Source organism: Neodiprion virginianus, chromosome 5, assembly GCF_021901495.1.
Source record: "Neodiprion virginianus isolate iyNeoVirg1 chromosome 5, iyNeoVirg1.1, whole genome shotgun sequence".
Taxonomy (NCBI): domain Eukaryota; kingdom Metazoa; phylum Arthropoda; class Insecta; order Hymenoptera; family Diprionidae; genus Neodiprion; species Neodiprion virginianus.
In genome coordinates this window covers 24,372,651-24,386,660 of record NC_060881.1, presented here as the reverse complement: position 1 = coordinate 24,386,660, position 14,010 = coordinate 24,372,651, and the positions used below count along the sequence as shown (strand labels likewise).

Genomic DNA, 14,010 nt, shown 5'->3' with positions numbered 1-14,010 from the left:
AAGTTACAATAAGTAGGAAATACCCTATCGGAGAAAAAGGATAACTCAGATGACGTAACCAAAGTTTTTAACTATTGAAAACGACAAAAGAATTGTAAAATATTACGTTCATCATGAATTCTTTATTCCGAAAAATTCGGAGCTATTCAGTGAAATCAGTGAAACATGTACAAAACCGATGTTTGTGCTTTATCACGGCTTGTTTCATATATTTTCTCGTGAATCATGCCAGCATCGATAATGTGAAAGCAATGCTGATTCTTGACAGCGAAGATGCATTTGATTACAAAAATACTTACATGGCACCGACGTAAAGAGCGTCCTTTTTACTATCCAGATACAGTGTTCTGTAGTACAACATCCCGCAGCTGAACTCTCGCACGTGTTCTGCAAAGAGAGAAAACAGAAAAATGCTTTCATCAATAATTAAGATCCATCAATCATATTGCTGTATAATGTAGACAGTGATAAAAGGATCCTGTTAATTAAACTGATCCAGTTATTCAACTATTTCATATTCTGTAAAGTGATTGCCAATATTCGTTACATGATAGTATTCCATTACGTGCACGAGTAATGTGGTTTTAGCCATTTTAGAAAATTGCATTGCAATCGACTCTGTGTTCATTCCGTTTCATTGAAGAATCACTGGTTCGTGTAATTAACAAATTGTTATACAATACAAATTGTAGTGTATACTATTCCCAATGTATCCTGAAAATCGAACTTCGACCCTTGTGCTTTTTAACTCTTGTGTATATTAAAAGTCATTGCGTAGAATCGGAAATATCGATTTAAGTGACTTGAAAAAATTCTGGGATACTCTTTGACTATGAAAAAAAATCAGCAAAAAAAAAAAAAAAAATACTGGAAAATGGATCTTCTATTAAAAAAATCATGACTCACACAATTTTCAATATTTTGAGCTGAAAATTAACTGAGTAACTCTCAAGGCACGTATGTTTAAGAAAAAAGCATGAAGATACCGTGAGATAAAAATCGGGTATTATTTGAGTGAGTGAGGTTGAATTTTTGAAACACGAATCAATTAACGATTTTAACGATATTTCATTATTCAGCTTGGATCGAATCGGGTTACTTTTGTTGTTTTTGATAAGTAATTTCCGGTAAACATGCCGTGAGGTAATTTTAACCCTTGTGTGCAGCGTAAGTTTTAATCACGAAGTCGATAAAATTTCGTTGGCTTACTTATTGAAACTGGAAAGAGAAAAAAATTTTTGAATCGCTGTGCAGAGTTTGAATCTCAGCTGATCTCTTCAACACGTTGTGAACATATTACGAAGATAAAAGACAGAGAGAGAGAGAGTTCAATTTCGGTAGCTACTACGCATCCAGTTTGTATCTACAGCTCTCGCTGAGCCGCCGATGCGATGTAAAATTTACCATTGTTCGCGATCTGTTAGTTTGGAGTGGTACGAGTCTCTCTGTATATCAACGAAGACCGGGGGTTGCTGCTTTCATATGTTAAGCAGATCAGTGTCGAGGGTGAAGTTCGCGGTGCAGGAGGCGCGGAGCATTGGCCGAGCTTTTTGCGGTAGAAGGAATATGGAATGGAAAGCGAAGAAAAGTTGAAAAAATAGAAGAAGAAGAAGAAGAAGAAGAAGAAAAAAAAGACATCCAAGCCCCTTCGAGGAGTTTCGCGAGGATATGATTAAAAAAGAAGAAGGAAAATAAGAAAATCAGAAACACGGTCGACTTTTTCTCGCATAATATGCAACCAGCTACACTCTAAGGTAGTTTCTAACTCGATTTATATTTCCCTGGCTATATTTCACCCTCTCGCGACTCATATCACCCGGATAGATCAGCGGAGGCGTTCCGCGTCCGTGATATAGCCGAAAAAAGTTTACCAGAGATAAATGAAGCTGTTAGCCAGATTTAAGCAAATCTCGACGCGGCTCCTCAGTTTCCTTGCGCTTCATCATCTCGCTTCATCATACCTTACCTCTGTATTTCTTCATTTTTTTTTGTACATGATATACTTGCTTTGTTATTAATCGTGACGCTTGATTTGGGGGAAAAATCAAGATGCGTAAAAGTTCAATTCGTTGGTGTATTTTCAATCAGTTATGTATCTAAGTCCTCTCATCTTTCTATTATTTTGATTTTTGCGTATACGTAGCGTAGAAATCTTACTTGTAAATGAATATTGAATAGTCAGAATAGTGCAGAAATTGAATTCAAAACACCTTCAATATTTGAGATTTCACGTCGAACGGTTCATTTTAATACATTCGTTTTTAGGAGCAGTAAAGTATGATTGTAATAACTTTACGTAATGCAAGTGTTTATTCAATAAATTCTTACTTTGTGTTATGCGTATGTTGAAAATATTTTTATTGTATTTGACGGGACCACTTGACAATGCAAATTTTCATCCGCTACAAAAATTAGTGAAAAAGTCACGTCGTGTATTAGAAGTGATTTTCAGCGAGCCGTTCTTTGCGGATACACTAGTCGATAATTGCAAGTGTTAAGAATGGTGAATCGGTTCATTGAAAACGACTCAAACACCGCGAAATGTCGAAAAGTGGTACAACAGCATCAATTGTTGTGAAAACGAATATCGAAACTTTGTCGAAGTGGGTTAAATAATTTTTCAGGAATCCACGCAAAGCTCTGACGTAAGAAAAAAACATAATATCACACAACGTCAAATCGCGGCTGAGCAACAATCCGAAATGAAAAGTACCAGCAAATAAAAACAACGAGTGGATGTTTTGGTTCATTGAACGTTGAAACGAATTCAATATCCGAGGTATTTCTCTCCCGGGATGCATCGGGGATTGATTCGATCATAGATTACGAACACCGATGGCGGGAGCTTGCAGCAAGACTCATTCGAGTTTTGTCGAGTCATCAGAACCCGTAACGCGGTATCATTTCGAAGTTTGCTCCTCTCCGGCGAGTCTCCCAGGCGTCTAGATTCGCTGGCCGCATTGTTATCTCTCCGCTTTTATCGCCTGGAGGGGCAACAAATTTTACTTCATTTCCGGTGCGGAACCGCCGCGGCGCGGTCCATGCCGGGAAACTTCGGGTCGGGAGATCAGTGCAGATAGGTGCGTGCCGGGGTCGTCAGGCCAGACAACGACACCGAGGTTTCAATGCTCGCCTCCCGGCCAACCCCCGACATTTTTATGGTCGACGCGGAGCAAGGCTGGTGGTTTTCCAAAAAGTTTTTCGACGGCGAAGCGGATTCCACTAACATTATTTATCGTCTTGAACGAAACACGCCGAGCGGTTTATGCCCGGAATTACTAGCCGCATGCAATGAGAGAAATTTTTACTTCCGGTTACTGCTCAGTCCTTAACTATTTTCATATTTTACCACAATCGAAAAATATAGTTCTAGGTAGAAAATGAAAATTAGTTTTCTAGCTGTTACCGGAAACTCTGGTATCCGCCTACTATTCTTTCTCACTACGATCACTGTTGCTATATTTTCTTGCAACTGTTGCGAAAATTTAATGCTCGTGCAACGATAAATTGACGTTAAAGCCTTGTTTAACTATAAAAGTAGAGTAAACCGAACAAACTGATTTTGCGTTGCAATAACCAAAAAAGGATCGACGATAGCGCAAAATGGTTACGCGAACCTCGTTTTTCGGAATTCCAACGATATTCAAACAGTTTTTTTAACGATACCTGTTTTACTCAATTATTCTTCTTACTATAACAAATGAAATTTTTCTCAGTGTGGGAGTCGGCGAGCAGAGTGGCCTACATTGCGGAATGTAATATTTGATAGACGAGTCGTAGTATGAAATTTGCAAAGGTGCGAAATTCTGTGAAATAGAATTTAGAACATTGAGAAATTCGGAATACAGAGCGGGCAAAAAAAAAAAAAAAAAAAAAACGGAAATGATTTGAAATACGAATAAAATCCGAACGAGTCGACCGATTTCTGAAAACTTTACTTTGCTTGAAACTAAATGATTGAATCGAAACTTCATGCCGCGTTGGAAGATCTGAACAATTTTTAATCGCTGCTGAGATAAACGTTCTTGAAAATCGATTTTTGAAAACGTCACTGAGAGACTGAAAAAAATTAATATTAGTAAAGTTGTTGCGGAAGTTTTTTCTGCTCAAAAAACTGGAAAGTTTGAACTCTAAAGTCAGATAGGTGCGAAGATCCACGAATGCGCTTATGAAAGATCGAGATAAAAATTGTCGGTGCAATTCAGATCGTCAAAATAAAAAATTCCGTTTCAATTTCAACGCTGCAGGATCGTAATGATCCTGGGTTGATATGATCGTAGAAAATTGATAGTCGGCCGGGAACAGACATGTGAATATATATAGGAAGCAACGTATTTTAAAAAAAATCTGCAGAGAGAAACGGAGTGTTTTGGCGTAAGCCATTCAATGGGAAAATAAAATTTATAAAATTTTCAGCTCCCTAAATCCAATTTAATATCTCTATTGTTCTCAGTCCATAATCCGGTTCCCATTGTTTCGCGATTTCGATTCGCTGTTTCACGAATCCCCGTGACACATGGCATACTTATGCGTATTCCATATCCGCGAAATCTTCGAGTTTTTTTTTTTTTTTTCTCTCTTCCTTTTTGCAGCCTATAACCGGCGTCTGAAAGAGCTCTGATCCTGGCTAATCTCCGTCCATTACGACGCCATTAACATATTCATGGTGTCCCGTTGGAGATTCCGCATTTATAACCGACATGAGAGAGAAACTGAAGCTAGTCGAACGGACGGAAACGAATGAATAAACGTACTGACGTTTAATTTGCAAAAAAAAAAAAAAAAAATTAGACGGAAAAATCGATGCCTTACTTCCAGGGCGAGTAAGCAAGTTGGAAAAGTTTACCAGCTGGTTTTTGTTCAATCTGTTTTTAACAAACTGGAAAAGTTTTTGTACCGTTACAGCGCGGTGCCTGACAAATACCTCAAGATATTACGAATGGCCCTCGATGAATTGATAATATATTTAATTTCGTAATATTTCTGCTATTTTCGACGATAAATTCCCGACGCGAAACAACCAGAGTGAAATTAAAGAGATACGGACAAATTTTACCGTACAAGTCAACAGGAACTGAAGACAGTTGCAAAATGCTGTTACTGACTCGACGAAAAATTCAAACTGTCGAAAAAAGCAGCCCGATCAATTTCCCCATTTTTTCTTACAACAATACCAAATACATCCAGGATATAAATTAAATAATCGTAGACTGTTTATACTTTACAGACGAAAATCTCATGAACTTCTTTTAGGTACTGATAATAGTGTTACGTCCCAGTTGAAGTATGTTTCTCGTTTTGGAAAGCTTTGATGAAAAACTGATTATAGAATTCGGTGTTTTTGTAGAAGAGGTGGTAAAAGACACTCCAATTAAACGTATTGAAGAAAAAAAAAAAAATAGAACAGAAAAGAAAAGTGCTAGAAAAGCCTACATCATTTATAAGTATAAGCTATCAGAACAAGGTAAAATAAAATAATCGTCATATCCATAAAACGAAGTAAACCTTTATATATATTTTTCTTCTTCGTCTTCCATGCTGTTTTTCCACTGTGTATAACCAGAAGGATTACATAAAACTAATGAAACATGTATTATTAAGTAAAACGAAACACTTTTGTATCATTCCGTATGACTGAATGTAAAGCAATAAGCTTGACTCCCACTACAGCTACATTAAATTATAGCCTACAGTGCTGTATCGTATATTCCATAATTCTTTTCACATTGTAAAAAAAAAAAAAATTTAAAATCATGTGTTTCTCTGTACCTCAAAAAACCGTGGAAAGAGTATAAAACCAAATGTGTTTGGTAGAAATAAAATTTGCTGAGGAAAGGGTAAAAAGTAAAGCGTGGAATAATTCGCATTTTTTTCGGTTCTTTTTTTTTTTTTTTCTTTTTTTCTCTGTACTTCGAAGATGAATGTGACGCGAGCGTAGCGACCGAGGAGGCTACACGTGTGTGGCGTTGCCAATTTAATTCGCAGTCGCAATTGAATAACACGGTGGCTCCACCCCTTCGTAATGTTTCGCTTCACCCTTGCAGTACGGCGGGCGCTTAGCTCGGCGGGAGATTAGGTCAGCGGGGGATTTTTTGGTGCGTTTTTTTTTCATCGTTCCTTTTTTTTTTTTTTTTTTTTTTTTTCTTTTTACGTTACCCGTCCGCCTCTGCGGCCCGCTGCCTCAAAATACCCGGCATATGGTCGACGAAGATTACAAGGATTCAACGCGCCCGCACCGGCCTGCGGAACTTTCTATCCACATAACCGTGTCCAATTCCGTACCATATTATTATTTTAATCTTTTAAGCCCTATGCGTCATCGCTCGATATGTTTTATCGGGTAGCCTGCACGGCTAGAGCGACGCGGATCGCAGCCAGCTCTCATAATTCCTTCGCGATTTGCGTTTCTTTGATGACTCCTCGCCCCCGTTTGTCTTAGTTAGATGAGATTAAAGGGACTGGGGTGGCTATAATTATAATAAGTCTTGAAGTACCCTAGAGTCATAAAATTTCCGGAACGGATTAACAGATTTTTCGTCCTGTCAAAAGAAAAATACCTAACTGATGAGAAATGGTTGAGATTTTTATTTTTCAATCAACAAAAATTCTCTCAACTGACCATAATCGTTTGCAATATCGAGTATTGGGAAATAATTCTTGCAATTTTCTGAGACAAAATTTTCCTTCTTCGGGACAAAAGACTCGTTGCTATTCAGTGATCGAATATGTTAACGTTGACTATTAAAAAATAATCTCAGAATCCCAAGGTTTCCATGTAAAAATTTTTCCATTTTCATGGTTGAAGTGGTTGCTTTCAATTCTTTCAATTCAAAGTGGAAACTGATGGTGTTATGAGCGTTAAATTTTATGATTCTTGGCCGACGAAGTTAATTGACAATTTCGCATCGGTTAAAAGTTTTCTTTTAGCAAATTGTAATCGTATTTTTCAGGCATCGTGAGACTTCGCATAAAAAACTACAGTGCGCAAGAATTATAAAATTGAAAATCCTCAGAAAATAACAATTTGTTAACGAGAATGTTCATCCGGTACGAAAGATAAAAATAAAATAAACAACAGAGAGGAAAGTACATTTATATGCAAAATCTATGATTATGGAGGAGGTTCCTTTTGAAGAACAGATGTTGATCAGGTGGTGCAGGCTCGTTGAATAAATCGAATCAAAGCATAGGCCGCAACAGGAATATCAATTGGAATTGTGTGTGATTTTTTTTTTTTTTTTTTAAATTCATTCTTTTTGTTTGTCGAATTAGGAGGCCTGGCGCTGAGGGGCGTCTCGTTGTATGGATCTTGGTATTGCGCCCTTATCGAATCGTATCATTTTTACTGATTTTACCGATCAAATAAGCAATCTACGTGTTTATTCCACATGCAATTCCGGGCTCATTTGTGTAAAGCATGTAGTGAATGAAATTTTCTCTTTTTTTGAAACTCATTTTGAATGCTAAATAGATATTTCTAAATCAGTTTTGTCTTACGCCAATTTCACACAAAACATAGGATTTTTCATGCAGCAAAACTTTCGACTGGAGTTAGTAGCTAGATTCTATAGAAACACTTCCACATTTTTACGATAACGGGTCAAACAGTTTGTCCCTTAATCAGTAAAGCAAACATGTTTACAAACGCTATCGGCATTAGGTAAGAAAAAAACAACTTTGTAAGGATCTGAAAATTATCTGGAATTCCAAATTAGTTTAATTCTTTCACATTAATCGTGTAAATTTCACAGTACCACGTCATTTCGATGAACTTCTCACCGTCTTATCTGCAAAATTGCGAAAGATACGCTAGTCAAAAGAGTCTTTAAGACATCTGCATCATCGCTCCAACGATACAAAAACTTTTCTCACATTTCTAACAGCGTCCCAAACTTCAATAACCCCGAAGGAAATTGAATGCCGAATAATCAGCCAGGAAGTGGATGAGAAATGAGGCAAGGATTGAGCTTGGTGAAGGAAAAAAAAAAAAATAACACGATAAAAGCACGCCTACGCCTCTTGTCGCAGAAAAGCGGATGAGTGAGTACATTGTCATCTTGTTTCGGTGGATCAGCAGCCGATATCGAGGTACAACGTGTCCGCCGTGTTGTAGCCGGTTCGTCGACATCTATACGTATTTTATTTGCCCCTCTCGTGACCCAAGAAAGCCTTCTGATTCCCTCTCGCCTCTTCCTTCTCCTCCGTTTCTCTCTCTGCCCTTAGATTGTCCAACCCTCCGATTCCTCTCCGTCTCTCACACACGCATAGATCTTCGTCATCGCGCAGTTTCACACGCGCGTGTCGTAGAGATGGATAAAATGTATTAGGTTCTGTTTCACCGTCCGTATCCCTGGATATTCCCACGGTTATCTCGACGATAGTGAATTGTTAGAACACGTTCATCCAATGACGGTGACAATTTTACAGAAAAGTAGAACGTGTGCCTCGTCCTCTCACCGACACGGTATTTCCATAGTAGTTACGTTGAGGTACCCATTTTTCAACCGTTTCATACTGTCGCGGTTTTATACCCACTTCATTACTACCATCTTGGACGCGCGATGCTAGTTCACACAATTTGGAATAAGTTACTGGAGCGGCTTCTGCGGTTTCAAAATTCACGGCGCCGTTTTCGTTTCGATTACTTTTGAGCCTCGTTTCCTACTTCACTGCTGATTTACCGATCCACAAACAGTCATATACGCAATACTGACAAATTTTGTGAAACATTTTGATCCGTATAAATACAGTAAAAAATTTCTCAAAAATCGTTACCAAATATCCACCTCTCTTCTTCTCCGTGTACATTGAACTCGTTCAACTATACTTATACGTATGTACGTATAACTTAGGGATGTACCTGGATGTATAGAACAAAATATTAGCATGGTATAATAAAAGAGAGAGAGAGAGAGAGAGAGAGAGAGAGAGAGAGAGGAGGGACAAAGAATCGGGAGGTCGCGGAAGGGAGTTGAATAAACGGATCAAGAGAGGGATGAGGAGTGGAGAATGAGGTTGGATGTAGGGGTGGAAACGGCGAGGGGTTGCAGCGGTTCGAGCTCGGCGTACCGCCGCGTCACTCCCCTCTCATTAATCAACTCTCGCGAGCAGGAATTCGATTATTGGATATTTTAATCAGGATAATAGGCTACGCTCCGCGCGATACGTCGGGGTAATAAGCAACACCTTTCCACAAGCTGTCCCCTTTGTCCTGCACGCGTCCCTCCGACAACCATCTTCCTATCCTCCCTCGTCTCCGATCAGTGTCCTCGTCTCGGGTATACAGACGTACGTATACGAGTGACGTGTCTGCACGTCATGAACGTTGGTAGGTTGGTACCTACACTTAAGATTGGTCATAAACGCTTGTCCTATAACCTGAGAACTATAGACGTCTCTTATCGATTCCAGCCTCGGTTAATTGGACTCAAACCTTGTGGACGGGAGTGTTGGACTGTTTTTTTTTTTTCTTTTGCCGACAACAAAAGCCACTGACCTTTCACCATCTCCTGGCCGGGAGGTCAGCTGACGTCAACGATTCATGATACCCGCATTATTGCAGGTACCATCTACACTCTGTGTTAGTCAATTTACCCAGAGCTTTACATCGTTATAAATTCTGCGTTATGTAGATGGAAAATTGATAGTGATAAGCCCGACTGTTTATGTCACAAACCCAACACTGTTCAACGAATGGAAGCAATTGCAAATCGAACGTTTTGGAATGATCGCTTGGAAAAAATATACTGAGCATTCATCAGGGACCTATTGTTAAACAGAACCATCAATCAAACTGTAGATTTCAACTCTATGGAGGGATTAAATTGAACATTCATGAAGTGTGATAGTCAGTGGATGAGGGAAACATACCATGTTTGGCTATCTTAAGTTACTTTATGTGGTTACATCAATTAAATAAGTTACGCTTCGTACTGTTAACGTTTTCGTAACCGATCAAGTAATTAACAAGAGTTATAGTAAGGACCAGAATAAATGAAAAAATGTTGATGAGTTTGTCAAAAGACGGTGCCTCGACCGAACGAATCGTTAATCATTATAAAAATTCATTAAAAATAATAACGTAATGTAATAAAAGCGCTTTTGTATCGCAGACACGTAAGGCTAATTTATCCAGGAATGACCCATCAGCTTTTCAGCGATCGTTGGTGAAAATTTCAACCCGGTGATTCGCCCGCGCGAAGGAATTTCCTTTTTTTGTCAAAAGTATGCATGTAATAACGGAGGGGTGCGTGATAGGCCTGGCGGAAACAAAAAAATTAGCGAAGCTCAACTCGTACTGAAGCAGCGTCGTGCGGGTCTGGCGTGCATGAATAATGCCCGAAATAAACGGTGTTATCTTTTCGTTCCACCCGTATAGGTTTCCGTCGGGAAGCAAGGGTGGCGGGGGTCTCGAGGCTCCCTTGATCCCTGGATCTCTCTACCGGCGGTACGACGACGGGGCTGGAACCGGAAGCGTCGGAAGGAACGCGTCACCACGTCCCACAGCTCACGGAGATACGGCGAATCGAGCACCCGGCGAATCCAGTGGTCCCCACCCTCCCGACTACGTGGCGCGTCGCATCCCCGAAGACACGACCGCCGCAATTTCCCGGCCGCGGACGTGCTTTTATCGGCCACCCTGCCGACGACCCTCTCACTCTCTTTTCACGAACAGGTGTGGGTCTGGTTTCTCCTCCTCGGAGCATGGTAGTGGTGGTGGTGGTGGTGGGATGTAATCAAGATGGCGAAGGGTTTTCGGTGTGCATTGTACGAGGGAATCGGGCGAGGCGAGGCGAGGCGAGGTCCGCGATCGGATCAGAGGAGGCGCGTTTATCATCGTCGAGGAATCTACTGCAGGGGTGTAATCAGACCGGCACTGGCACCCCTCCTTGCTAATAACGAGTTACAACCCTTCCGACGTCGGGGCGACGGGCGTGGTGGGAGTAATTGCCTACATAATCACACACGTTGCACAAACCGGCTTCACCACACGCCCCGCTACCTCTCCTTCTTTCAACCCCCGACTGTCCGCGCGCGATTCGTATTATATCAGCGGAGGGTGCGGCAGCGTACCGGGTTCCCGATATTTCGAGCCGCGCGAACGTTCGGAGCGAAAGCGATCTTCGCGGTAGGGAGAAAAAATTGAAGGGAAAGGAAAAAGGGAGATGAGTGGCTGGTTATTGAATTGTCCAAATGAGCTCTCGGGATATTGGAGCATTGAAACAAGCCCCGCAACGGTACCCTTAAACTTGTCAATGATTTTCCAATCTCACAATCTCCCATACACAACGTCTTTGTGACCTAAGAGTTACGACAAGAGAGGCTCATCATTAACCAGCTGGAGAATTATACTGGTATGGAATTATTGGACTGTGTTTTAAAACACTTTGGGCGCAGGTCAACGCTTTCAGGTATTAATTACACAATCTGACGAGCGAATCAATTTTTTGCGCAAGCTTGAATACGGAAGAGTTACAAGTTCACAATTGGACTGTATAGATGTATATTACTTCAAATCATATTCCGAGCTTCAAACCTAATAAAAATTAATGCATACGTAAGTTTAATCCAAAGTATGTTGACAGAAATGTTCCCAATTTCTGTGATCATTAAGCTCACGAATGTTCGTTCAAGAATGCTAATAAACATGTGTCAGCGGAAATATTGATCAAGTACTTACATGATTTTCCCAAAGTTAACAATCAAAAGCGTCTTTATCGTTGGAGTCTTCAGTCTACAGTACTTAGTAACAACTTCCAAGAACAAGAATATCAGTTGGCGTCATAAAACGACTGCTAGATATACAAGGTTCCACAAAACCCATCATTTTCTTGGGCACCGTCATTTTTGAGATTATGCAAACTTCGGGACAGAGATATTGCATCGTTTCGTCGAAATATTCTCTAGAACACTAACAGTGGACCATGCCATCCAAGTTCCACTACAAGTACCGTTACAGTACGAAAATTTCTGTCATCCGATGAGCAGGACGAGAATGTTTCCTTCCTCATCGATAGTGTACTCAGCAATTTATGTGTCCGTATAGTGCAACGTGATTATCGGGCATCGTCATTAGTCTTCATATCATATGTCCGCACATTGTGTAGTGGGTACATTACAGTTTTGATCCCAACCATAGCGGTAGTTCAAAGTAAGACTTTCACCATCCGAAAACCTGATATCTACTTTGATGAAGGCGTGGTTGCGCGAGGGAGGAAAACTGGAACACAAAGAGAGTCCGATTTCCATGCCGCGAGTCTCTGGGGTCCCGTGGAACCAGCCAACGGACAACTCCTAGAGGAGATCGCTGATTCCCTAGTTGCGTGCGTGTGTAAGCAGATTGCAGGCATAGAAGGGTAATCAAACATTGGATAATTGTAATCCCTTTATGATCGGATGCGAACCCTGCGCTGCAACGAGTACTTGGGATTGTTGGGGCTGTGATACACTGTGCCGACGTTACCACGTGCACACAAGTCAGGACTCGTAGCTGCGCAACGGACGTGCGTGAGTGGTGCTCAGGATCGCCGTGGGCTACAGGGTTGGCTTGATTGACAGGGCTGCCGGATAGGGAATACGCATACAGACGCATCAACAGTTTGCTAATGAAACATCAGTATGCAAACGCCCGATGCGTTCCAGCAATAATTGCGAGCTACTCCGGATACCGATATATTTACTCTTTTGAGGTAGGCATGGCTAGCAATTAGACCAGCTGCTTACCTGTCGTATAAGTATGTTCTCCGACATGCCCGACACTAAATGCTATGTCTTTTGTGTTCACTTTATTCCACGTTATAAAAAAAGTAGATCTAGGACAACATCACTGTTTTCTTGAAAAAATACTGAAAATTGAACTACTTTTAATTAATGCTCATTGGGGATGAACACGATATTTTTTAGCACGATTGACGAAGAGTTAGAAATCTTTCAAAGGACTTTCATATAGCCATATAGTGACGTAGGTTATTAAGCCCTATAGATTTCAAACGCCGAGGTAGGTTATCAATGATCCACCTCTTTGGTGTGAAGCTACTGTTTTCGTTCCATACTTTGAGATATTGGAAATTGAAAATTGTCTTCAATTTCTGCGCGTTCGGAACGTGAAGGTTGAGCTGATCAAGAACAATTATGAGAGTTAACGGGTCATCTCTAATATCTTGTAAGCCAAGGTAATCAGATGTAACTGGACAGTCTTATCTGTGCACCATCTGCACACGAAGGTGTGCATTCCAATTCCTGCATTCGGAGGTTTCAGTCCGTTTTAAGTTTAAGGATTTCTGTTTGATTGCCTATGCCGTTAGTTGCAACGTCATGAAGTTCGCTTCAGAAATAAAAATACTGATCAGCGGGGAGAGTATATATAAGTATATATTAGCATGATAACATTGACTTTCAGCCTGGCGCGTTTCATGAATTCTCTTAGGCGTTTTCTCGTCGGCGTGCAATATAACGCTCGTTGAGTCCGTGAAGCAGTCGCTTCCGGAATTATTATCACTATTATCATATATATTGGGCAAAGCCTGCAGGGCGCGTTAACACATTTGATTTAGCGCTAATATATAACCATTATTGTACCAACCGACCGACCGCGTATGCCCGGCTACGGTACGATTGCACGAGGGCGAGGAGAAGGGTCCGGAGAACCGGGAAAAGGGGACCCTGGTCCGTCCCGAGGGAGAGAAAATAGAATCGACGACGTAGTTTCCATTATTGCAGCGATATAGATGAACCCGAAGGATCCCAAACCTGACGGGTTGATTGTGGGACACGATTATAATTCGTGGTGGGCAAAATTGCTTCCAGGGCAGATGAAAATTATTCGTTCTCGTTGAGTTTATCGAGTTGTCAAGGGGCCTTTACGTATCTCTCCGGATATTTCAGCTGTCAACGGAGCCTTACGTTACAATTCGATGAACATTGAAGCTGGGTGAAACATTTCAGCAAGACTTCGATCGAAATTAACCATGCTTCGAACATGAAATTCGTAAGGGGTAAGCCTGCATTCAG

General features: G+C 40.8%; 1 protein-coding gene across 1 annotated transcript in view; it reads right to left on the bottom strand.

The window, feature by feature from the left end:
- LOC124304570 (semaphorin-2A) overlaps positions 1-14,010 on the bottom strand; it is a 284,223-nt gene that overhangs the window by 30,138 nt on the left and 240,075 nt on the right. Inside the window, exon 4 of the mRNA XM_046762967.1 lies at positions 300-387. Coding sequence (XP_046618923.1) covers positions 300-387 — 88 coding nt within the window. The remainder of the gene's footprint in view (positions 1-299; positions 388-14,010) is intronic.